This window comes from Vipera ursinii (assembly GCF_947247035.1).
Source record: "Vipera ursinii genome assembly, chromosome: 1".
Classification (NCBI taxonomy): Eukaryota; Metazoa; Chordata; class Lepidosauria; order Squamata; family Viperidae; genus Vipera; species Vipera ursinii.
Window position 1 is genome coordinate 202,666,709 of NC_139512.1, and position 27,093 is coordinate 202,693,801.

At 39.0% G+C, this 27,093-nt stretch overlaps 1 protein-coding gene across 1 annotated transcript in view; it reads left to right on the forward strand.

Moving 5' to 3' along the window:
- The window catches only part of PAK5 (p21 (RAC1) activated kinase 5), a gene marked incomplete at its 5' end in the record, with an annotated part of 93,237 nt that overhangs the window by 64,924 nt on the left and 1,220 nt on the right, over positions 1-27,093 (forward strand). Inside the window, 5 exons of the mRNA XM_083348198.1 lie at positions 11,407-11,901; positions 15,152-15,285; positions 19,788-19,914; positions 23,722-23,847; positions 26,499-26,633. Coding sequence (XP_083204324.1) covers positions 11,407-11,901; positions 15,152-15,285; positions 19,788-19,914; positions 23,722-23,847; positions 26,499-26,633 — 1,017 coding nt within the window. The remainder of the gene's footprint in view (positions 1-11,406; positions 11,902-15,151; positions 15,286-19,787; positions 19,915-23,721; positions 23,848-26,498; positions 26,634-27,093) is intronic.

The following is a 27,093-nucleotide window of genomic DNA, read 5'->3' on the forward strand; positions in this document are numbered from 1 at the left end:
CTACCTATCCCTCCCTACCCCTACCCCCTCTCCCCCCCCCCCCGGACTTCCCAGAGCTAAGTACAAGGTATAAAAACAGAAAACAATCATAAACATCCATATGCTAACAACAATAAACTCTTAAATCTATCGCCCTCTAGCTCATATAAGATAACTACAAACAATATTAATATTACATATAAAAAGAAAGAAAAAGAAAAAAAAAGGAAGATTCATTCAAATGCTAAGTGAAACTTTTTAGTCCCATATTTCTTCTGGATATATTCAATCCATTTTTTCCACTCCATAATATAGCGTTTTTGCGAGTGATCTTTCAAATAAGCCGAGATCTTTGCCATTTCTGCCAGGTCAGAAACCTTTAAAGTCCATTCCTCTATAGTCGGCAATTCCTCCTTCTTCCAATACTGACCTATTAGAAGTCTTGCTGCTGTAATTAAATTCAACATCAACTTAGTGTCCACAACAGTAGCTTCTGTAGTTATACCCAACAAAAAGAATTGCGGACAAAACTTTATCTTTTGCTTAAAGATCTTCTGCATGTTCCACCAAATTTTTATCCAAAAAGCCTTAACCTTTTTACAAGTCCACCATATATGAAAATATGTTGCATCTTCATCACCGCACCTCCAACATTTGGGCTGATAATTCGGGTACATACTTGCCAGCTTTTTAGGATCTAAATGCCATCTATAAAACATTTGAAGCTCGTCTCTTGTTTGCTCTCTCTCTCTCTCTCTCTCTCTCTCTCTCTCTCTCTCTCTCTCTCTCTCTCTCTCTCTCTCTCTCTCTTTATACTGTCCAATTTAAGTGTAAGCTTTTCCTTTTTTTTTCCTCTTGCCATCGCTCCCCAGAATAAACTTCTCCACATATTTTTCACGTATTTCCTAACGTTATTCAGATATTACTTCCATTTCTTCCCTTTGTATTCTTTCAGGCAGATACTTGTGTCTCGCTGGAGTCCCTAATTCTGATTTTCTTTGCTGATTCCAAGCATTTCTCTCCAACCCAGAGCAGAATGATGCAAACAAACTGACATTGCTTACTTTTCAGTGATGGTGATGAAATATGGGATCAAAAAGGCATCGTAAATAAACGTTTATGCACTTAACCAATGTTTCACTTAGCAACAGAAATTTTGGGCTCAATTGTGGTCGTCAGTCGAGGACTACCCATAAAGGCAAATACGCAGATCCATAAGAAAGTGTATTTGTGACACTAGATAACATTTATGAAGCTGTAAATCCGTTGTTGAAAAATGTAATTCATGCTTTCCTAGAGTTGAGAAATTCTTTAATATAATTAATTAATATTCAAATTGAAAGAACATATTGTATTGCACAGATTTCAGTGAAGTACTGCAGATTCAGTTTTGAGAGCCAGTTTGGTCTAGTGCAGGGGTAGGCAACCTCGGCTCTTTTATGACTCGTGGACTTCAACTCCCAGAATTCCTGAGCCAACCATGCTGAGGGGAAAGGGAGAGGTTTCCATGCTGAGCCATGCTGGCTCAGGAATTCTGGGAGTTGAAGTCCACGAGTCATAAAAGAGCCAAGGTTGCCTACCCCTGGTCCAGTGATTAAGGCTTCAGGCTAGAAGCTAGGAAACTGTGAATTCTACCCCCACCATCTGATTGAGTTTGGGACAGTTGTTCTTTTTTAGTCCATGACATCAGGCTCAGATGACAAGGTGGTCAGTTAACTCCTGTCACAACCAACGGATCCATGTGCAGATGATCCAAAAAAGCTAAGAAGAAGAAAAAATGCAATTCATTCTCCACTGGATCCTTTGTACAGTCTTGCTGCATTTCACCAAAGAGCCATGTGGTCCACCATTCTCCTTCCATAGTAGCTAATACTACACCCTAGCTTTTCTCTGCAAACAACTAGCATTGAGTGACAGCACAGAATCTGAGTTTTTCTAACACCATTAGGAGTATGATCCATTGGTAGGGCTCTCTTTCATGTATTGGTTCAATTCTCTGAATGCTACTGAAGCCGGATCCCAGTGCACTGTGGTTTTGGTTTTGTCACCAATGCTTAATTAAATATTGCTATAAATATTAGCAGATTGTAGGACTAAAACAGGCAGTCGCCAGGAATCGGTTCTGACATGAAAAGGCAGGTGCACGTTCCTGCACACTAGTATACTAATAGCTGGGAGAGTGGATTTTTTTTAAAGAAAGATAACTTGTTCTGTTTTGTGTTCTGTGGGCATTCTACACGATCCTGTTAGGGTTTTCTTTCCCCATAATTCTTCTTAATCTCCTCCCCTCTTCCAAAATTAAACCAAGGATGATGGAAATTCAAGAGAACTCAAGGTTTAGAAGTCAATTATCCTTTGGCTAAGGATAATTATTTCTGACAAGGGTGGATTTTTGTTTGAACTGGTTGGCTAAGAAAGCCGGTATGGTGCAGTGGCTAAGGTCCTGGACCGGAAGCAGAGAAAGAGAAGTTCCAGTCTTCCCACACAGAGAAGCCAGCTGGATGACCTTCGGGAAATCACTCCCTCTCAACCCTGATCAGCATCAAGTCAGCAGATAAACAAAACCCTTTGTGGCATTGCATATGGATAGCTTTGCTGTAAGACCTAGGTACCCACCGTGCAAAAGCAAGCAGACAAACAGTTGGGAGAACAACCACCTCCACTACTGAATTGTTTGGTTACCTCAGATCACAGCCAATCAAGAGAGATAACACAAAATCCTCTCTCCTGTCCCCTTAGCAAGAAACTGACGTCCCTGTGACCAGACATGGAAGAAAACAGGGTATATATATATTAGAGGTATACATTGCATAGAACCTTGTCTTAATTGGTCTTCAGGCTGCCTCAGGCATGGCAACTGCTGCTCTGCTCCAACTGTGACAGCTGTAAGAGTAGCCCAGCTGGATCAGACAATTCTTTTCTAATCTAGAATTCACTTGCTAAAAGTGACCAGCCAGATACCTCTCAGTCCTTTAAAGCATACAAAATATGCTTGAAAGTTTCTGCTTATTGTAGCATTATTATGGTTCATCGCATAGTCACCCAGATGTTTAGACTGGACTTGGCAGTTCTATCACCTATAAAGGTCCTTCCCAAAGATCTATTATTATTATTATTATTATTATTATTATTATTATTATTATTATTATTATTATTGATAGTTCTCGCATGACAATAATTGGGATCAGAATTTCTATCACTAAGCAATACAGTCATAAAGCATCACATCATGTGACCATGTAATGTACAATGGTAATTCTGGCAATCCCAGTTGCCATTATTAAGAACCTTTTTTTTTATTGAAAAGTTTTACAATACATTTTATCTTTAACAATCCCTCCCCCCCTCCCTCCGCCCACCCCTTCCTAACCCTCCCTAACCCTCCCCCCCTTCCCCCCTCCCCCCTCCCCAACTTCCCAGAGCTAAATACAAGGTATAAAAGCAAAAAACAATCATAAACAACCATATGCTAACAACAATAAACTATTAAGTCTATCGCACTCTAGCTCATATGAAATGACTACAAGCAATATTAATATCAGATAAAAAAAAGAAAAGAAACTTATTCAAATGCTAAATGAAACTTTTTAGTCCCATATTTGTTCTGGATATAATCAATCCACTTTTTCCACTCCATAATATGACGTTGTTGCGAATGATCTTTCAAATAAGCTGAAATCTTTGCCATTTCCGCCAGGTCAGAAACTTTTAGAGTCCATTCTTCTATAGTCGGGAGTTCCTCCTTCTTCCAATATTGACCTACTAAAAGTCTTGCTGCTGTAATTAAGTTCAACATCAACTTAGTGTCCACAACAGTAGTATCTGTGATTATACCCAATAAGAACAATTGCGGACAAAACTTTATCCTTTGCTTAAATATCTTCTGCATATTCCACCAGATTTTAATCCAAAAAGCCTTAACCTTTTTACAGGTCCACCAGTACGCTCACACAGAGAAGGCCTCCTCAGGGTACCGTCAGCTAGGCAATGTCGGCTGGCGACCCCCAGGGGGAGAGCCTTCTCTGTGGGAGCGCCAGCCCTATGGAATCAGCTCCCCCCTGAGCTTCAGATGGCCCAAAACCTCCAATCCTTTCGCCGCGGCCTCAAAACACTCCTGTTCCACCAGACTGACCTGGACTGACAGGCATTTTAATTAATTTATATTTAGAATTTTTAATTTATTTTTAAAATTCTCTAATTTTAATTTAATGCACAGATGTTCTCAATTTTATTTTTATCTTGATTTCTGTACTTATTATATGTTTTGTTGTTAGCCGCCCTGAGTCCTTCGGGAGATAGGGCGGGATATAAATCCCACCAATAAATAAATAAATAAATAAATATATGAAAATACGTTGCATCTTCACCACCACATCTCCAACATTTAGGTTGATAGTTCGGATACATACTTGCAAGCTTTTTAGGATCTAAATGCCACCTATAAAACATTTTGTAAAAGTTTTCTCTTAAGTTTTGAGCTTGTGTAAATTTTATGTTCCTCACCCAGATCTTTTCCCAAGTGTCCATTGTAATAATTTCTTGAATATTCTGAGCCCACTTTATCATACAATCCTTAACAAGTTCTGTTTCTGAGTCAATTTCTATCAATGCAAGATATATCTGTTTGATATGTGCTGGACCCTGATTTCTAATTTGCTTTACCAAATTTTCATCAATCATTGAAAAGCCAATTTTCTGGTCTTCTTTCCACCTGGCCCGTAATTGACCATATTGAAACCAAGTTTGAACAATCTTCTCATCTCGCAAAAGATTATACGGCTTCAAACACCACACGTTCCTCTCCAAATTTAAGATCTCCTTGTACGTAGTCACATCATGTTTGAAGCCAACATTTATATTTTCTATTGCATGTTTCAGAATTGTCCACAACGGTATCTTGTAGTTTAACTTATGTCTATACTTTTTCCAAACTCTCAGCAATGCCTGTCTTAAAATATGCACTATAAACACATTATCTACCTTCTTATCATACAATAAATATGCATGCCAGCCAAATAACAAGTCGTGGCCCTCAAGATTTAATAATCTCCCTTGCGTCAAATTAATCCAATCACTTATCCCTGACAACGCAGCAGCTTCATAATATAATTTAAAGTTGGGCATTTTAAGACCACCTCTTTCACGCGTATCCTGCATAATCTTAAGTTTAACTCGTGGCCTTTTCCCTGCCCATACAAATTTATTTTTTTTTTTTAAATTTTTTATTAAATTTATTATTTAAAAACATTGGACACAGTACCAGCGAGCTGACAAACCTTTTTGTCTACAATGTTTAAATATATATATATATACATGTATATATGTACATCAAAAATACACTTAAATACACTTAGATTACAAATCGGTGAAATACCACAATATTTAAAACAGTGAGCTAGTCTGTAAAACCTAATAGAGACCTTTCTTTTTATCCATCCAAAGATACAATTTGTTCCAAATTCTATAATAGTCTGATTGATCTTTATTCTTTAATTCCAAAGTTAATCTGTCCATTTCAGCGCAATCCCAAATTTTCCTAATAACCTCTTTTTGTCCTGGGATCTCATTCTTTTTCCATTTTTGCGCAAATGATATTCTAGCTGCTGTGATAATATGGATCGTTAAGTATAGCACATCTTTAGGATATTTCTCTTTCGTGATTCCCAACAAGAAAAGTTCTGGACTAAACTCCAGATCTTGTTTCAATATTTCTTTCAGCCAAATCCAAATCATTCTCCAAAATTTTTGTGTTTTACTGCAAGACCACCACGTGTGGAAGTATGTGCCTATCTCTTCAGAACACTTCCAACATTTGGGAGATACTGTTGTGTACATTTTTGCTAAGCGGGCTGGGGGAAGATGCCATCGGTAAAACATTTTAAATAAATTTTCTTTATACGATGAGGCCAGTGTTATCCTTTTATTCCTATCCCAAATTGTTTGCCAAGTATCTAGGTCGATGTTATGTCCTAAATTGTTAGCCCAGATCAACATGGGGTCTTTCACTTGCTCTTCAAACAGCTTATATCCCAAAAGTAATTTATAAAAATTCCTTATTTGTTTAGAGTCCGGTCCCAATAATATTTTGTCCAATGCTGTTTCAGAGGTGTATATCCCCCATTCATTTTTATCCTTCCTAAATCTCGATTGGATTTGTAAGTAGGCCCACCAATCGAGTTTTATACCTTGTAATTCTAGTTCATTCCTAAGTTTCAATTCCCCCTCCTCATTCAGAATATCCTTGTATGAGATTATGTTACCCAAATCAAACAGATTTGGGTAAACTATCGCTTCAAGGGTGGATAGCCAGACCGGTATTTTGGTGTAATTGTGAGATCTAATTTTTTTCCAAGTATTGAGTAGCGCTTGCCTGATCCGGTGTCTTTGAAAATGCGAGAAAAGACCTTGTTTCTCCGTCCATAGGAAAGCATGCCAGCCATATTGCAAATCGTGACCCTCTAAAGTTAATAGTCTTCTATTTCTCAAGATTACCCATTCTCTAATCCAGCTCAGGGCCGCGGCGTGGTAATATAATTCCCAGTCTGGCAATCCAAAACCCCCATTTTCCTTCGTGTCTTGTAAATATTTCAATTTAATTCTTGGTTTTTTCCCCTGCCAAATAAAATTTAGTGATAATTTATCCAAATTTCGAAAAAATTTAGAGTCGAGTTGAATTGGGATATTCTGAAACAGAAACAGGATTTTAGGCAGAATATTCATCTTAATGACAGCGATTCTTCCCAATAATGAGAGTTTTAGGTTTCCCCATCTTTCCAGGTCACCTTTTATTTGATTCACTACACTATCATAATTATCCTTTTTGAGTGAAGTGCATCTAGCCGTAATGTTAATCCCTAAATATTTTATTTTCTTGACTATTTCTATATCCGTGATTTCGGCCAGATTACCTTTTTGTTTATTGGTCATATTTTTAACAATCATCTTGGTCTTATTTCTATTTATTCGCAGTCCGGCAACCTCACCATATTTAGATAATTCTTCCAATAGCTTTGGTCCCGTCTGACATGGATCCTCCATAATAAAAACTAGATCGTCCGCGAAAGCTTGCAATTTAAAGGTTTCCTTTTTAATGGTTAATCCTTTTATCTTTGGGTCGTTTCTTATAGTTCTCGTTAATACTTCAAGAGTCAATATAAACAGCAACGGTGATAAGGGGCAGCCTTGCCGTGTTCCCTTTTGAATTTGAAACTTGCTAGATGCTTCCCCATTAATAATTATTTTTGCTTCCTGATTGTCATAAATTGCCCTAATTATATTTATAAATTTTTCACCCATATTCATAAAGCTAAGCTGTTGGCACAAAAAAGACCATTTAACATTGTCAAATGCCTTTTGGGCGTCTAAGAAAAGTAATGCCATCTGTTGTTCGCTATGTAATTCATAGTACTCCAATGTATCTAATATTATTCTAATGTTGTGCTTAGTGTGTCTCTTAGCGAGAAAACCATTTTGATCTGCGTGTATGAAATCATTCAGAAATCGTTTCAATCGTTCCGCTATAATTGATGTAAATATCTTGTAGTCCGAGTTAAGAAGTGATATGGGTCTGTAATTTTGGATTAATGCCCATACAAATTTATTGATACCCCGTTGCCATTCCTCCAAATTTGAATCTTTTTTAAGAATAGCTATCATTTGAAATAAAAATAGAAATTTAGGCAAGACATTCATTTTCACTGCTGCAATTCTTCCCAGTAGAGACAATTGCAATTTTTCCCAACTCTCCACTTCTTTTTGAATTTTTCCCCATAGCTTTTCATAATTATTTTTATATAACTTTGCATTTGAGGGTGACAAATACACCCCCAAATATTTAACCCTTTTAACAATCTCAAATCCAGTTAACCCTTCTAAAAGGGCCTTTTGCGATGCTGTCATATTTTTGGCTAATATTTTAGTTTTTTGAACATTAACCTTAAATCCAGAAACCTTCCCATATTGCATTATTATCTCCATCAGGTCCACAACAGAATTTTCTGCCTGAGTCACCGTAACAACCAGATCGTCTGCAAACACCCTCAGTCTATAATCCTGATCTCTAATTTGAATACCCTTAATTTTTTCCAAATTCCGTATTTTAATCAATAATATCTCCAATGTTAAAACAAATAATAAAGGTGATAACGGACACCCTTGTCTTGTGCCCTTTTCAATATTGCATACTTCAGTCAAACTATTATTTACTATTATTCGGGCAGTTTGTTTTTGATATAATGCCCTAATTGGTTGTAAAGATTTATCCCCAAAATTCATTTTATCTAAAACTTTCATCAAAAATTGCCAAGCCAGTTGATCAAAAGCTTTCTCAGCATCTAAAAAGATCAACGCCGCAGGGATCTGGTTGTTCCTTTCCAAAAACTCCACCAAGTCTACTATATGCCTCACATTATTTTTCATTTGTCTACCACTAATAAACCCAGTTTGGTCCCCATGAATCATGTGTTGCAATAACCTCATCAATCTGTTAGCTAAAACCTTTGCAAATATCTTGTAGTCCGTATTCAAAAGTGATATTGGTCTGTAATTTCTTACTTGAGTAACATCCTGATCTTCCTTCGGGAGCAGGGAAATAAAAGCAGTTCTCCAAGACGGAGGCACCCTTCCTCCCCTTTGAATTGTCTGAAACAATTCCCTTAATGGCTTTATCACCTCCGATTGTAGATTTTTGTAATAAACCGCAGTCAGTCCATCCGTGCCTGGCGCTTTATCCACCGCCATTATTAAGAACCTTATGTGATTGCAACCTCCGATTTCCTGCTGGCTTCCCCATTGATTTTGGTAGTGTGAAACTAGCAGGGAACATTGGAAATTGTGATCACATGACTGCATCTCACTGCAAGGTATTGCAAGCCAAGTACCAAGCACCCAGATTGCAGTTCAGTGACTGTGGGGAAGCTACATTGGCCAAATCTCAGTGGACCAGTCATAAGTACCATTTATTCAACAGAGTTGTAACTTTGAACAGTCACTGAACAAATGGTTGTAACCTGAGTATTACCTGTATTATTATGGTCAGCCAGATGTTCAAACTGGATTTGGAATTTTTTCCAACTTACCGAGTCCTTCCCAAGGACATAGGATATGCAAATATTGTGTGTCATGGTGTTAAAAAGGTATCATAGCAGGATGTGCCTGCCTTTATTTTTGCACAGCTGAAGACAGCATGTATAATGCTCCCTCTTTTCCCCAAGCAATTTTGTGAGGTGAGTGGGCTGAAAGTGATTGGCCTTAAACAATGGAGAAGAAACTATACCTGATCTATAGCTACATGACCACCTATCCATGGGGTAGTACTGGACTTGTGGCTTTTATAGTAGAAGATATTGGCCAGAGCCCCAAGACCTTTGCCTAGCTTTGTACACGAGTTGTGGAACTTTTGGGACCAGGAGGCCCTGTAGATCATAATCCATGCCCTCATCACTTTACAGAAAGACCACCGCGACGTTCTATACCAGGCTGACTTTGAAGTTAAAAGTGTTCTAAAATATGGTGGCCTACTTGCCAGCCAGCGGTAGAAGATCTGGAAGTGTTATCCAAAGTAGTGGTCACTGGCCTGGCTGGCAATTTGCTTCCAGCTTCAATTCAAAGTGCTGTTTCACATCGCCTATAAAGCCCTCAATTCGGGCTTGGGTTTCCAGACATTTGTAGGATCTTTTCTCCCAGTCCAAATTTTTTCCATCTCTTCAACAAGGGAATGCTGAGAATTGGTGGTGGAGAAGTGGTGAAGGAGTCAGTAGCCTGCTGATACTTCTTCAGTGCTGTCTCCACCCTTTGCAACATCTTGCCCTTGGAAGTATATGATACTCTTTAACTGCTCGCCCTTTACAAAAGCACTGACAGTCTTACGGTATTTCAGCGGCTGTACCAATACTAATGATGACAGGAGCTGCCTTAACTTTGGTTTTTAATTTGGGGTACCCTCCATATTTATTTCCATGGGCATTGCTATGTTGTTTTCTGTAAGCTGCCTTGAAGCCTATGAAATAGGTGGTGCACATATTTTTATATAAATAAATGAAGGAGAGGAACCGTCTGTGGCCCCTGATTGGGTTGCCCCAACCTGATCTATGGCAATGTTTTTCATCATTGTGCCTACAGAAAAGGGAATTGAAACCCAGGTCAAGTCCATTTGACAGACCCTGCACCCTCGCCTCTGCAGAATACCTTGCAGTTGGGTGGGACCTGTATTCTAAAAACTATCTGTGGAAGAGACCAGTAGGCAACCCATGTTACCCTCATGCCAAGGTCATGAGGCCCCTGGAGCTCATCCCCCCCAGGCTACTGAAACCCAGTGATGCCATTTATTATCCAAATTCAAAAACATCCAGAAAATGTTTTGGATCATTAGTGATGCTATGTGTCTGTCTGTCTGTCTGTCTGTCTGTCTGTCTGTCTGTCTGTCTGTCTTTGTTGCTACTTATCAAGTCTGGGGATGGGTGTCATAGCATAGCAGAACACCAAGAAGCTAAGGACACTTAGTGTCAGTAGCACCTTCAGGAATGGGGAAGTAAACAGAATTACAAGGCTACCCCAAATCTGAATTTTCCTGCTAGACTTTGGAAACATGAACTGAAAAGGGCTTCATCAGCAAGCAGAACTGGAGACAAAGGGGTCGCAGGTTATTTTAAAGCTAAGAATGTATTTCATACAATGAAATCTAAGCATTTCATGACAGTGTCATTACATTCAACCTCCAAAAAAAAGGGTTTTGCCTGGATGATGACTCCATAGATATTTAATCCTGCCTCTTGTTCCCTTCTTTGAGTCTGCTCTCAAACACCTCCTACCTCTTTAGCTCAGGAGCATTTATCTTCTGCTCTGGTTAGAAAGTCTCTTTGACTTGACTGGAGTCTGAGGTTATACATCTTGAAAGAGAACCCAGCCAGGACTTCCACATGAATCAGCTCTGTTGAAAATCAGATCAAAGCTGTCTGCTCTGTCAGCAGCTCTCCAAAGACTGAGGCTAGGGATTTTCCTCCTGTTAACCAATATCCCATTGATTAGAAAGACTGGATTTAGAACCTGGAATCTTTTTCAATCAAACCATTGGTTCATTGTAACAAATTGGTGGGTCATGATACCCTGTTCCTAAAAGACGATTGCTTGTAGGCTGCCTAGTTTGGGCCACCGGAAGGTTTAGATCCATGCTTTGAAAGCCAGTTCTGGTGGGGGGGAGGTGTCACTTGCTTCTCCCCTACCCTTGAACAATGTCTTCTGCCCTGCTTGAGAAGACAACAAGTAAGCCTTTGATAAAGGGGCAACAGTGTACTAATTGAACAGGATACCTTTAGAACATGTGTTTCCAAAGGCATCTAAGCAACTAGTAAGACAGTCTGATGGCCACCCACCTGGAGAGGAAAGTTAAAAAGAGCAAACGTTAACTTTTTGATGTGCCTTTTTCCACAGCTGGATTATGATCGAGCACAGATAGTAGTAAGTCCACCCCTTTCTGGATCAGACACATACCCACGAGGCCCAACAAAGCTACCTCAGAGTCAGTGCAAAGCCACCTATTCAGGTAGTGGCTATCAGTACTCAGCTATCTATCACAAATTCTCTCACTTTCACCACCAGCCTTCTCTGCAGCCGAGCTCACATTATACTTCCACAGCTTCTTACCCAAGCTCCCCCAGCATCACTTCAAGTTCTTACCCTCCGCCGAGCTGGGGTTCCACCTCAGATCAACAACCCTCAAGGGTCTCGCACGAGCAGTTCCGAGCAGCTTTGCAACTGGTGGTGAGCCCAGGGGATCCACGGGAATACCTGGACAACTTTATCAAGATCGGGGAAGGCTCCACTGGTATCGTTTGCATCGCCACAGAGAAGCACACGGGAAGGCAAGTGGCTGTGAAAAAAATGGATCTCAGGAAACAGCAGAGAAGGGAATTGCTCTTCAATGAGGTAGGTACTTTTGGAACCATAAGGAGATTCTTTCACGACCTTAATTTCTTTCCATACAGTACAGGTAGTCCTCAACTTACAACAGTTCATTTATTGACCGTTCAAAGTTACAACGGCACTGGAAAGTGTGGCTTACGGCCAATTTTCACAGTTGCCACCTTTGCAGCATCCCCCATGATCACCTGATCAAAAGTCAGATGCTTGGCAACTGCTTGGCAACTGGCTCATATTTATGACCATTGCTGTGTCCCACACTCACGTGATCCCCTTTTGCAACCTTCTGATGAGCAAAGTCAATGGGGAAGCCGGATTCACTAACTTATGAACTGCAGTGATTGACTTAGCGACTGTGTCAAGAAAGGTAAAATGGGACAAAACTCACTTAACAAATGTCTCACTTAACAACAGAAATTTTGGGCTCAATTATGGTCATAAGTCGAGGACTACCTGTATATCTTAATCTGAAGGCTCTCAGTGCAGAGATGTTAATGCCATATACTGTTTAGACTATTAACCATAAACCAGGAAAACCTGGTTTTGTTTTTCACTCAGCTTCAGAATTTCCTGGTCAGTCATGTGTCTCTCAGCCTCACTTTCCTTGCAAAGTTTTAGGAAACAGGCCAGCTCTTATATGGTCAGAGTGATGCAGACTCTGGGCCTTTTCACCCACCAATGACATAAAACATCTTGCAGCATCACCCAGCCATCACTGATGCAGTATAAAAGCTGTCCTCCTTACTGTTAGCACAATGACCGTATGACTCAAGAAGATGTTGTAAGTTGCTAGGGGAAGAATGAAGAGTTGGCGGTAGGTAGGTGTGGGAAACTGGGGAAAAAGAATTTTTTGAAGCCAGCATCTTTAAACTAGTCTACCACTTTCAGGTTCAATTCACAACATTGGCCCACAATTAGTATTAAACTAAAATTCAGCAGACCATCCAGTCAAATTTCCTACGTGATGAAGAGTGGGGTCAGCAGCTTGCTTTTAATATTTCTGATTTGGGTAAATCCTGTGAGAATAAAATGGGAATGGGGAGAATCGTGTTATTTGTTTTGAAAAACAGTCATAAAATAAAATTTGAGACGTTCAAATATCCCAGAAGAGGGACATATTCTCACTTAAGATACATTAAAAGTGTAAATAAAGTTATATGTTTATCTTGTTTTAAACTGAGCCCCACTTTCAGAGCAGACACCATCCATTTCTTCTAATATCTAGAGCAAACTGTAACCTTGATAAATATAGTTTAAAATGAGAAGTCCCACAACTTGCCTTCAAAGGGAAATTCTCTGTGTGGCAGAATAAAATCTTATTCGATAGAGAAGGATTAATCAGCTTTATGACATTGATTTAAATTAATAAAATAAGTCAAATAAGTTAAAGTATCAGTTTCTGCTCAGATATGGATAGCGTTTCATTTCTCACCATAGTTTTAGCAGGCATCTGAATATTTAGGATTTCTAGAACAGTAATTACTCTGCTTCGTTTTTGTTTTTCCTGTTGGCTGAGCAGAGAAGAATAAACATGAACACTAATTAATAGTATCCAGGATATTTTATCTTCACACAATATCAGAGCAAACATTATACTGTGGGGCTGGAAAGAAAGGATGATCACATATATAGAAACCAACATGTCTTGGTTTGGCCAACTGGAATATGTGATTTGTTATTGTACAAATTTAGGCCCAGCTTTTCAAAACTGATAAAGAATCAGATATAGATACAACTACAGCTTTTACAAAGAGTTCATAGAAAGCAGTTGTCAGTACCATTCATAACAATCCAATAGCACAACAATAGCATCCGTCCTAGAGTCTTCTGAATGGAGAGGAAGAGAGGAGGTGTTTCAAATACAACCCATGAACAATATAACACCATTAATACGGTCACAAAGTTGTGACTTTTTCCTTTCTAATGCATAAAGGCAAGTCTGCATTTGGCACTTTCTCAGACAGCAATGTTCAAGAAACAAATGCGGTACCAGCAGTAGCAGCCGAAGAACATGTTTTTAAAAATTGGAAGAATTTGAAAAGGAGCTGCGCCAGACAGCCACGTGCCATTTATGTGACTTGGAACATTCAAAAGAGGCTTTGTTTCTTTGTACTTTTTTTCGAGGTAGGGACAACATTGTTGGAACACTTGAAATGGCTATTTGGAGCTTGGAATATGCCAATGAACATAATTTTGCTAGTTCTAACTATGGAATACATCCTCCTTCTGAAATATGCCTATGTTCCCTTCTTGCTTCTGGTTGAAAGTAACAACAGTTTGCATGATGTCCAAACTGACAAAATGTAATTACAACTAACCATGATTTACATTATTTTTTAAAAAAACAGAATTAAATTTGGGATTCAAATTTTAGTTGGCATCAGCTGTTTCATGACACAAAAACACTCTCTCAAAGATCTGCCCAACCCTGATGCCTCTTAACACATAAATCTGGCTTAGGCTGTAGCTGCCATTTTCAGAGCTGAAAACTTGCAACAGCTGTGCCCTTTCCCCCCTCCAGTTTGTTCCCTTGGAGAGGTCCTATGCAGTGAACTGCTTGGTGAGGTCACCATTGGCGAATTGCTGTTCTGAACTCTCTAGGGTTTCAGACCTTCCTGAAAGATGCCAAAGATATCTGTGCCTCAGTGGGTCCTTTTGCAGGTGAATAGTTTGCTCTTCCAAATGCACAAGTGCGCGATAGGATTAACAGAAGACCACTGATGGCATCAGACCACAGGATTATCATGCTTATAGTGTGTTGCTTAGATAAGATCATCTGATTCAGCAAAAATAGTGCTGTGCATTTCCAAAGACCAGTGTAAGCCAACCTTTCCCCCAAAGTCTGTTAGTTCAAATGCTGAAGGATCAGGTGCAGCAAGCTACTGCTGATCATTTAGTCTGTAGCTGTTGACAAGGCTGTTTTCCCTTTTCCTGCATGAGTGATCACGCCTGTCCTAAATTCCAGTTTTACACACCTGGTACATATAAGAGAACCCCTGCACCATTTTTTTAAACCGGATTTATCTTCATTTCTATTTATGAAGGAAGGGAAGGATCCAACAACAATTCTACCCAAGCTCCTTTCCACGCCGGGCTCTCATTTCTGGCCAGTCTGTGTTCAACATTATTCTACTGAGAATTAGCATCCATATATGAATGACAGGACTGAACATTCTCTCCCATTTGGTGCAAATGAGCAGAAAAGTAGAGAAACCCCTGGCCTGTGTTGCACTGTCAGCCTTTGCTCTTCTTCCAGGTTGTTATCATGAGAGATTATCACCATGAAAATGTGGTCGACATGTACAACAGTTACCTGGTGGGAGACGAGCTTTGGGTTGTGATGGAGTTTCTGGAAGGTGGTGCTCTGACAGATATAGTGACTCACACACGGTAAGCTTGTTCCTTTGCCTTCTGGCCATTTGATCCTTTGCAGAAAACCACTGCCAAGGGAGCACTGCCAAGGGCCTTGTCTGTAAGATGAGGGAGCCGAAGCAGATGAGGTCTCTCTGCTGAAATGAGTGAAACTCCCCCAGGCAGAGCCTTGCCTGAGGGCCTGAATCCCCACACTGACCTCTCATGCAAAGGGGATTCTCTGAAGGCAGGGCAGAACGCGCCTCTTTCATTCATTCTTTCGCCCTTTGAAACAACAGGAACGAAGGAGGAGGAAGAGGGAGAAGTGCAGACTTGGGCATCTCCCATTTTGGTTATTCGCACTGATCCCCTCGACTGTTTCTATAGCAACCTTGGAAGTTACTAAATATGTTTTGTGACCGTATCGACAGATAAAGCGGTGATCTGACAGGTTTAATTTCCAAACTGGATGCATTCTTCTGCTGCCGAAAACTATCCCAAATCTTTCTCAAGTCTGACCTTTTCTCTGTTGAAGGATAATAATATGCTGTTAAATGCATAAATGAAGCTCTTTGGTATGCTTTAGAGCAGTTCTTCTCAAATTTGGGCAAATTACCAAAAAATTGTAGTGTTTTTTTTTTCTTTGGGTAACAACACATGAACTTGTTACCCATCACACTAGGGAAATTTAAATTGACTTTAAAGATTGCTACAGATACTAAAATATATTTGAAAATCTCCCAGAGTTTTCCTATTAAAACAAAACTGATAAAATTACCAGTGGTAATTTGTTGAAATGACATAAAGATCATTCAATTATATGGTTTGTATTTTATTTATTAAATTTAGAAACAGCTCATCTCCTCATAGAGGGAGTCTGGGCGGCATACAAATAAAATGTTAAAAACATAAAAACTGAACATAAAAATTTAAAATAGAGGCAAGAATAGTTAAAATTCAACATAAATATAAGTAGTCCTTGACTTCAGTCACCGTTCAAAGTTATGACGATGCTGAAAGAAGGAACTTATTGCTGGTCCTCGAAGTTTGATAAAACTTTCTGATAAGTGATTTTGAATAATGAAGGAAGAACTTTGGGAAGCCCTGCTTTAGAGGATAAAGGCATAATTTAATTGAATACTTCTTGTACGTTTCATAACGTATCTCTATCCCAGTAATTAGTTAAAACAGTTTCCAGTAGTTAAAGTGGTCTCTTTCTTATCCTAACAAAATACTGTCTAGCTTCCAGTGAGGACAATATAGAGGACAAAACCTGAAACAGCAGCTAATCTAAAAGAGCTTCAATAAGGATAATAAAAAAAAATATGTTTATGCTCACGACTTTGCTTTACAAAGAAAAACTCAAGAGCTAAACCAAGGAAATAAATAAATAAATCTAAAGGGCAGCTTTCTGAAACAGAGGACTGCCCTTTACATTTGGTCATTGTAGTTCAGCTTGAACTTGCCTTATATTTTCCATTTTGAAATCAATCCTATTCTAAAACCATCCTACAAGTCTCAGCAGGCTAAGAAAGGCCAGACAGAAATAGGAAAGCCCAACAGGATTTCGCAGATATACATGTGTGTGTGTAGTGTAAAGCAAGCTAGCTTCCCTCCCTCCCTCCCTCTCCCCCCCTCCCTCCCTCTTTCCCCCCTCTCTCTCCCCCTCTCCCTCCTCCTCTCCATGGAGAGGTATAAATCCTATGTCTGAATGGGAAATGGGGATAGAAGAGATGTTTATCGGTTCCTCTCAATATACAGTGTTTGGAGTATACATGTACAGGTAGTCCTCAATTTACAACCATTAATTTAGTGACCTAAGTTACAACAGCACTGAAAAAAGTGACTTATGATCGTTTTCACAGTTACGACCGTTGCAGCATCCCATGATCAAGGACGCTTGTCAACTGGGTCACATTTATGACAGTTGCAGTGTCCCAGGGTCATGCGATCATCTTTTGCGACCTTCTGATAAGCAGAGTCAACGGGGAAGCCAGATTCCCTTAACATCCGTGTTACTGACTTAATAACTGCACTGATTTACTTAACAACTGTAGCAAGGAAGGTCGTAAAATGGGGCAAAACTCACCTAACAGCTGTCTTACTTTGCAGTAGAAATTTTGGGCTCAATTGTGATCGTAAATCAAGGACTACCTGGAAAAAGTATGGGTTGTGAGACATTCTCTTATCTTTATAAAAGTTTTCTTTCAAACTGTAATTTAATGTAAATTTTAGTCCATTCGTCCATACACTCTCCCATTTATCTAGCATTATATTATACCCATATTTTTTTGCCCATTTTACCATACACTCTTTAACATACTCATCTTCTACTATATTGTCCCCAAAATAAGACCCAATATTATTATTTTTTGCCTCCAAAAGAGGCACCAGGTCTTATTTTTTTGGGGGGGTGTCTTTTCCACTCACCTCGCAGCAGTGGCATCAACAGTCTCCCCCCAACAAGCTGGCCCACTTCTTCTGAGCCCAAAGGAGCAGCTTCATTCTGCAGCTCCGGCCTGTATTTCCGGGAGGCCTCTGCAACCGAGAGCCAAGCTACAGATTGAATCCATAGCTTGGTTCTCGACTGCAGAGGTCTTCCGGAAAGGCCTCAGACTCCGAAATGTAGGCTGGAGCTCCATTGCCAGCTGCAGAATGAAGCTGCTCCTTTGGCCTCAGAAGAAGTGGGCCAGCGAAGCAAGTGTCAATCCATGGGAGGCCTGGCTGCAACAGTAAGCCCTAGTTTGATTTTTAGGCATCTGCCTTGCCCTAAAACTAGGGCTTATTTTTTGGGTAGACTTGTATTAGGCCCACCCCCAAAATCAAGCTAGGGCTTATTTTCTGGGTAGATCTTTCTTTTGGGGAAACACGGTAGGTACATCTCGAGTAACATTTTATATTTTAGAAATCAAGTGGTCATCTCCAGAACATAAATTAACATCCAGTTCAGATTTAGTTCCTGTGAAAGCAAAACTTTTTTTAAATCAAATTTAAATCTTTCAAAAAATTCTGTAATAATTAAACCAATCACAAGCAAATCCTTCACTTACTAATTGTTCTCTTGATCTTTTTCAAATATCAATAAGTCTTGATAATGTCATCCATTTACATTCCATATCATCTCTGTTTTATGTAATGCTTCATGAGGTGATAGCCAAAGTGGTACTTTATCAGCTAATCTCCTTTTATACTTCCACCATATACGTGCAATCAATTGGATAACTTTAAAAAATTCCAGGCTGTTAGACCTCGAAGGTTTTGATTTGAGATTTGGGTGGCATGTCTATCGGTGATATGACAAAGTAAAAATTAACCCTGCTTTTAGGATTCATGCTATTAGGCAATCGGTTGCACAGTTTTGTTTAATGTTAATTGTTTAAGAGAGCTTCTAGGTCTCTCCATTCCCTTCTAGCTCTGGAGATGCTACCTAGTCTGTTAACAAAATATCTGCAAACAGCCATCCAAGCTCAGAGAGCACCAAGCATTCACAGCTCAACTCTGAGCTACAAATAGTCTCTTTTGTTAGTTTTGTTTAATTTAGAAGCTTTCATATCAAGTTTTGAATAGCAAATTGTTTTGTTCTAAAAATGGGGGCATTTTTCTCATTTGCTTTATGACTTTTATTTGCAGAACCAGGGTTATTTTTAAGATTGGTTTCAGCCCACATATTAAAAATTCCCATTGCTTTCACCAAGGGCTATTTTCTGAAATATTACTCACCAGGCCAATATTTTGGCAGGCGTATAATTGCAAACAGATGTTTGCAGAAAACTCTTCCTTAAATGCTGTCATTAGGATTAGATTCATTAGATGCACTCCTTAATTGCTGTTTGAACATTACAGGAGCTTCCTAGAAGATCTGATCAAAGTATCTGCAACTTTTACATAAGCATCATGTTGCTATGAAATGTTAATCCTATTGAGTGAGCTATTCATGACCTGAACTGCAGTAGACAATTAGCCATTACCACTTGGGTGCCATTGTGAGCTTCTACCTGCTTATGCTCCAAGTGGACATTGTCTACTACCCATCCCATTTTTATGGGTGCAATGGCCTTGTGACCTCAAGCTATCGTTGCTGCATCTGCCAGACCAGCTTTGTCTCCATAGGTGCCCTTCAGTCATTCATCTCAAAAACTTGGCATGTGCAGGTGGGAGGAGGAAAAATACACAACTTCTCAGGAGACCATCTAAAGAATTTGTTACAGAAGAGGTAGAGTGGATTTAGAAGGTACCAAATTCAGTTTCTTTTATGATAGCATGGTAATGGACAAGACCTTTCCCAACACTGGGAAAATCTGTGCCAGCCAAAGTAATGCTGCTCTACTAGACATATAGACTTCTTGAAATCAGCAATAATCTACTTTCTAGTTTGTGAGAGATCCCTCAGGAAAAAAGGCTGAGGTTTTTTCATTGTTTATTGTGAAACATTAGAAATATTTTGTTAATGTTATCTTTTGTAATGACGTTTTTGGGGAAACATATCCCAGCACTAAACATTTGACAACACTTCTTTTCCTATATTGCCTGCCAAATTCCAGAATGAATGAAGAACAGATTGCTACTGTTTGTCTATCTGTTCTAAGAGCATTGGCCTACCTTCACAATCAAGGCGTTATTCACAGGGATATAAAGAGTGACTCTATACTTCTCACTAGTGATGGGCGAGTAAGTATTTTTTTCATTTTTTTCTGGCTTTTTTAAAAACTGGAATCATCAAAAATGGATTGGGATTTTAATTAGGATCAGAAAAAATAGATAATGAAGAAACTTGGCATGACTGCAAGTTGCTGGGTGAAAATCATCTCTCAAAATATCAGTCAGAATTTACCCTGATCCCATGTGTTGATCCCATTACCCTAATCCCATGGTATTCTGAAGCAGTTGATTGTGTTCACTTACAGGGTTGGCATTGTGGCTTTTGTGAAGGGTTAGGGCTGATAAAAGACATCTGAAAAGCAGATGCAGAACAGAACATCACCTGCAACAGTTTGTCTTAAGCCTCCTCTACTGATTGCTGGAGAAAAGTTAACAAGTTTTAGAAGAAAATATAAAACTGCAAAATAGACGCAAGAAACTTCTGTCAATGTTGAAGTTATTCACAAAGTTAACCCTAGCTGTAAATTAGCTTTTATGGGTATGAGTTTGTGAATTGGGTCACTAAACTTTCTAGACTTAGGAAATGAATCATGAGATCATCATAAAGATTTTTTTTCCCATTGGCTCTGTTACCATCTTCAGGCAATTATCCATGTAAACAATGCAAAATTATGTTTTTATGGGAGGATTAGATCAACACAATCTAGAGCAAACATATTTCACTTGATCTTAATTTGAAGCATGTAAAAATAAATGTAGACGATATGTCTAACACGTAAGCAAACAGATACATTTCAGTGTTTGTGTAGAGGAGCAGTTTGGAATACTAGGCTAGACTCATAAGTAATTCAGGAAAAGTTAAATTTGCTCATAGCGCTACACAACAAAACAAGATTCTGCAGGTATTTCTGATATTTTAAACACTTATTTGCTTACTGGTTAAAATGATTATTGCCTAATTAAAATGATTAAATATTGCCTAATAGCCTCTTAAGGTGCTACAAAAATCTAAACTTTACAGAATCCAAATATATATATAAACGTAGAATTTACTTGATATCAATTTAAATTTGGGTAATTGAGTTCTTCTTTTTTTAGCATGGGAGGCTAGCCAAATGGTCCTTCTCTGATGGTTTGCTCTAGGAAAATTCCCAATATCTAATTGTTGCATCCTAATGCTCAAGATGCAGCAATGGCTCTAGCCTTCAGTACAGTGCAATTCTCATGGAATGATTCTTTTTCTGAACACAATGATATAACTTACAGCTTTGTTAAACTTCAGATTACTTCAGTAACATGTGAGCAACCTGTCCATAAAATTTACATTGCTTGCCTGAAGCTTTTTCATCATTTACCAAGAGATGTGGGAAAATTTGCTCAGCCTGAATTTATACGTGAACTGCCCCGGTTCATACCTCCAGCCAAATCAGTCTGTGCATCAAAATCCTGACATTTTCAGAATATTCAGAATGTTGCATTGGGACTTCAACGAAAACAAATGTGCTTATCGCAGAAATGATGTTAGAAACATTGAGCATGTAAAAACCAAGAAGAATCAAGACAAAGATACACAAATTAAGAGTCTTGCTTTATTATTATTATTATTTTGTGTGGTGGAGAGATTTGCTGACAAACATGCATGCATATTTTCATAACGATTTCATTATTTTTGCAACATTTGCAAAGTGTTGCAGCAATGCACTGACACATATGCCCCACCAAATAAAATAAATACATTAAAATAAAAATTGAGTAAAATCAAAGTGGACAGCTTCATCTATCCTGACTTGCAAATTGTATATATTCAGGGAGGCTATTGTAAAAAAAGAAGAGAATACCATTTTGAATGCTTTTTGGCTGTTTTCCCCTGATCTTTGCTTAATAATATGCACACAATGCCTCATTATGCTCATTGTCTGCAATGCACATTTTGTCATGAACAGTTGTATAATCATCTGATTCCACCGCCCCCTCCACTTTAAAACCATCTTTTCTATATTTCAAGATGCAGAAGATGGGCAAAAGCTTCCTCTACTCCTCGATAAAGGGAAATTGATCTAGCATTCAAAAATATCCATTGTTTTGTCTCCCTTTCATGGTATAAAAAGAACCTTTTATGCCACGTATGGCTGGGCTATGGTTTTATAAATAGTAACAATCATTTCTAATTTTTATTTGATTGATGTTGAATTAAGAAGCAGAAAACAGGCATGAAAAGTAATGCCAAAATAAGATACAGTGCCACAAATAAAATGTGAGGCACCATCATACAAACATTTAGAGAGCTTCCTTATTAATTATTTTGATAGCTCCCTGTTCTGATCTCAGACTGCATCCTGACATGATAAATGAGCTACTAATCTAATCTAATCCACTTTAGTCCCAAGACTCAAGGCTCAATCATTATTCTGCTTCAGGCACAGGAAGGGGGCCTTGATTGTTTTTGCCATGAGTTGATAAAGGCAACCTTTTTTGTTTGTTTCAAGTATGAACCAAGCAAACTTTTATATAGGTGTAACATTAATTGATGCTATTTAAAGTCATCATCTCTGCTCAAATGAAGAATACAAGAAATTTATTGAATTGTATTGAAAATTGAAGAAGTCCCCCATGTACGTTTACACTGCTACTAGACAGTTGAGTTTTATCCTCTTGATTTGATTGCTATAAACTCTTGAAAGTTGGTTGAAGCTAGTAGCAGTTAATACCAATAAACAAGAAATACTTTATTCAGTTTGCATTCTAATTTATGTTTGCATTACTCAGTTTATCTTTTGCGAATCAATTTGCAAACCAAAAGGCGGTTATAAAACATTTGCATTTCCCTGAGTTTTGTGGGACAGTTCTACTGTTAGAACTACATGCAATTTAAAACTTCTAAATTGTGCATGAAGAGGAGCAGCAGGAAACATCCTTGTCAAAATAATTCTTTCCATAAACTAGAGAAAAAGTTCCCTTAATGAGAGAAAATGAGAGGTATGCAAGACAATGCTTTCGTTGTGATCAGCTGAAAAACAGTTTATCATTGGGCAGAAAGTATTGAAATCATAGAAAATGAGCCATTGATATAATTTCAAGTAGAGACTTGTGGTTAATTGGATGGGGAACCTGCAGCCTAATAACCTTTATCATCTTCACCTAATTCCATTTGGCCCTTAGTGAACTGCTCTCTGAATATCTGACTACTATTGGTCCCTGACGCGGTGGCTCAGTGGGTTAGGACGCTGAGCTTGTCGATCAGAAGATCGGCAGTTTGGCGGGTCGAATCCCGAGTGCCGCGTAGCAGAGTGAGCGCCTGTTACTCGTCCCAGCTTCTGCCAACCTAGCAGTTCGAAAGCACGTAAAAGGGCAAGTAGAAAAATAGGGACCACTACGGTGGGAAGGTACCAGCGTTCTGTGCGCCTTTGGCGTCTAGTCATGCCGGCCACATGACCACGGAGACATCCTCGGACAAGCACTGGCTCTTCGGCTTTGAAATGGAGATGAGCACCGGCCCCTAGAGTCGGAAACGACTAGCACGCATGTGCGGGGGAACCTTTACCTTTTACCTTATTGGTCCCTGAAATATTGTTCTGGCAAGTGCTTCCTATTCTACTTGGTGGAGGTAGCATAGAGAGGGGAAGAAAGAATATCCTTTTCGGCACTGAAAATTTCTCCAAGTGACCCTTTTCTTCCATTGATTACTAGTTGTATATGCATCTAGCAATGGTCAAGGATTCCAACTGACACAAAGTTTCTTTTCCTACATTGGAAAAAGGTTCCCCATCTGATTATGTTGAACAATCAAAATTATGGATCTGCTCAAAAAATGTAGTTAATATTCACTGCCCACTTGTTTAATTTTATACTACATGGTGTATATTATCTATTGTTCAGATAAAGCTGTCAGATTTTGGATTCTGTGCCCAAGTTTCAAAAGACGTTCCAAAAAGAAAATCACTTGTCGGAACCCCATACTGGATGGCACCCGAAGTGATTTCAAGATTGCCTTATGGAACTGAGGTGAGGAAAAATGGCAGTCTTACTCCATTCAGCAACATAGATTATCTTTGGAAAACAATAATCTCCTTTTAAAAAATATTTATTTATTTAAAGCAATTCAGCCTGAACATATTTCTTCCAGTCTGAATCCAGACTGAGATATATTACTGAGATGGATTTGATTACACAACGACCTTTCGTGGACTCAAGATGCAGGTAATGCATCCTTCCTGGCCCCTCTTTCACCTGTTGGTGACTTACAATATCTTCAACCATGGTATCTTTCTGGGTTGATTCTGGGAGTTATGAGTAGCAGGATGGTGTTAACAGAACTTCCCTTCCTCCCTCCCGGCTTGGGTCCAGACAGTTTTGGTTGGGTGGGATGGGTCTAGAACTGGAACTGGACCATTTGGACTTAATCTAGAATGCAGCGACAGGGATAATTATTTGATACATTACATTTTTACTTAATATTCCACAAGAAGAACAATGAAAACCTGATTCTTTCCTTGGGCACCTGGGTCAGGATGATTGGAGTTCCTGTCCAGAAGAGCACTACAAGTTTGTGCTCCTGATTGGCAATGATAGTTTTTTGTTTTTTGCTAGTAGTTGTTAACAGTGTTTTTCAGTTTATTGTACATCATCCAGAGTCATATTGTTTGAACCAAACAGCCATATAAATGCTATGAATAAATAAAAAACAAATAAGAAAAAGTCTCTTTGAGCAGTTCCCATAACATTGATAAAAATAAGATTGCCTTTCTGTTTACACAATGTGTTTAACTTGGTTACTGCATTAATCATTTTCTGGCTTCATACAATACATTAACCCATAAAGAAACAATTGGGCTGGAATTGCATACACACATCCATGCACACAAACCCTGAACAAGGTTAAGGCTCACCAGATTTACTTAGCGTGTTATATGAATGCATCTGCTAGGTCTTTATGTGACCAAGGTCTGCATGTTGCATGAACACAGTCACTGCCTGAACGACATCACACAACAGAAAAAAGGGCAGCACGAGAGAAGCACTGAATCAAGCAAACAGCCCTCAAAATTGCATAGTCATTCTTAAAATGAACAGCTAAAATAATAACTCTTGGGAGAAAGAAAAGTTGAATATCCTGGTTTGCTAAGATAGGAAGTACCTGTCTGTTGCAACCTGATGTAACGGTTGTTTTCAGGTGATTGTTGAAGAAGTGCAGGATCTGGTAGAGAACATTATAAGAAGAGTTGTAGTGAGCCCTTTTTCATCTCTCTCTGTGCTGCATTTTTGGGCCCATTCTGAATCTAATCATATATATTGAGCATAACGGGACACATATCAATCTTGCCACAAAGGGAGTATTGTGTGAACTCATGATCTGTGTTATCACTTCAGTGTCTCACAACTGCTATCCCTGATGCATGACAATCCCTGAAAAAAAGACTCATAGATTACTATTTTCCATTGTACCTTACTCCATATTCCCTGGGAATAGAGCCTGCGTAAAAAAAAAACAGAAATTGCAAGGGCTTATAATTAACTTCAGCTTTACTAGTTTCAAGGTGGTATCTTACTTGCAACTAACTCTAGATCTGACCCACTGTCAGTAAGAGCAGCATACAAGAAGCAATTAATCGTATTATCTGGTTCAATTAGAGTTGTCCGTCACTGCTGTTCTTATTAAATAATTTGCAATGGTAGTTTGATTTGCTGGGCAGGGGTGAGTTCCTGAATTCCTTTGTTGACGTGATTATCTTACGAAGATCCCAGTAAAGTATTATTAGGCAGAACATAATCTGAAAAACCTCTTCTAAATCCATTATGGTGAGGCATTTATTCTTTAGAACAGCCAGACTGCCCTAAGATGAGCAGCAAATGAAATATTCTAATTAGTAGGACTCTCTGACTTGAACTGCAAACTTATAGGCAGCAGCAAGGACCTAGTATTTTCTGTAGCTGGTGCTTGCCAGGACCTTGAAATCTGAGGGTCCTGCTAGATACGGTAATAGTAATGTGTGTGTGTGTGTGTGTGTGTGTGTGTGTGTGTGTGTGGTGTATACTGCTTATATACCGCTTCACAGTGCTTTACAGCCCTCTCTAAGCAGTTTACAGAGTCAGCTTATTGCCCCCAACAATTTGGGTCCTCATTTTACCGACCTCGGAAGGATGGAAGGCTGAGTCAACCTTGAGCCGTTCAGAATCGAACTGCCAAACTGCAGGTAGCCGTCAGTCAGCAGAAGTAGCCTGCAATACTGCATTCTAACCACTGCGCCATCACGGCTCTTATGCTCCATCAAAATTGGTGCTGGTCTTTGTTACCATAGGAGGACTTTCCAACACCAATCATGTGAACTTTTGAGATGTGAGGACAATTAGTAATGGATTAAGTTTATTTTCATAGTTAAACTCGCCCAAACAGAATTTTTAAGGTAACATTTTCCTAGAAAATGCTTTCAGGTGAGAACAACAAGGCAGTGTTAGCTATTGAAGTTAAATGTATGGCCAGCCTGAAATCAGATCTGTGTGTCACCAGCATCTTAAGACAGAGTCCTGCAATGCCAACCACTAATGACCTTTTTTTTAAAAAAATAATTAATAGGGTAAAATGATGAGGATTAAACATCTGTATAAGGTTATGGTTAATGCAGCTTATTTGCCGTGTAATTGGTTCTGTGTTGCAGGTGGACATCTGGTCTCTTGGCATCATGGTGATAGAAATGATAGATGGGGAACCGCCTTACTTCAATGAGCCCCCCCTCCAGGCCATGCGTAGAATCCGAGACAATGTACCACCAAGAGTGAAGGACCTACACAAGGTGGGAATGCTCACCTTTCCTTTGAATCCTGTGTTTATCCTTCTTCTGCAGCATCTTAGCTGAAGTAGGTGGGGCCCCAGAACAGCGCCTAACCCCAAACTCACTGTTTATGTTCCCAGAAGTACCTCAACATGTAGACAACCAAGAAGACTGTTTCAAGCAAACAGGATGAGATGGTGCAAGTTTCTTTTCTGCCCATACACAAGATTATGTGAGCCCATTTAGCTGTCTGAGTGTAGGCTTAAACTCATTTTAATCTCTGCATTAATTTATATTTCAGTGGGATATTTATATAGAATGTTCTAAGCAGAAACAGTTTATATACCTGCCTTTCTCCTTCCATTTAGCCATCACTCCTCAATACGTTCTAAAAAAGATGAGCTATATGTAGCATTCAATTCTGTTAGCCATGCAAAAGAGAAGATAAATATTTAGGGTTTTGCACTGATACATTGTAGTT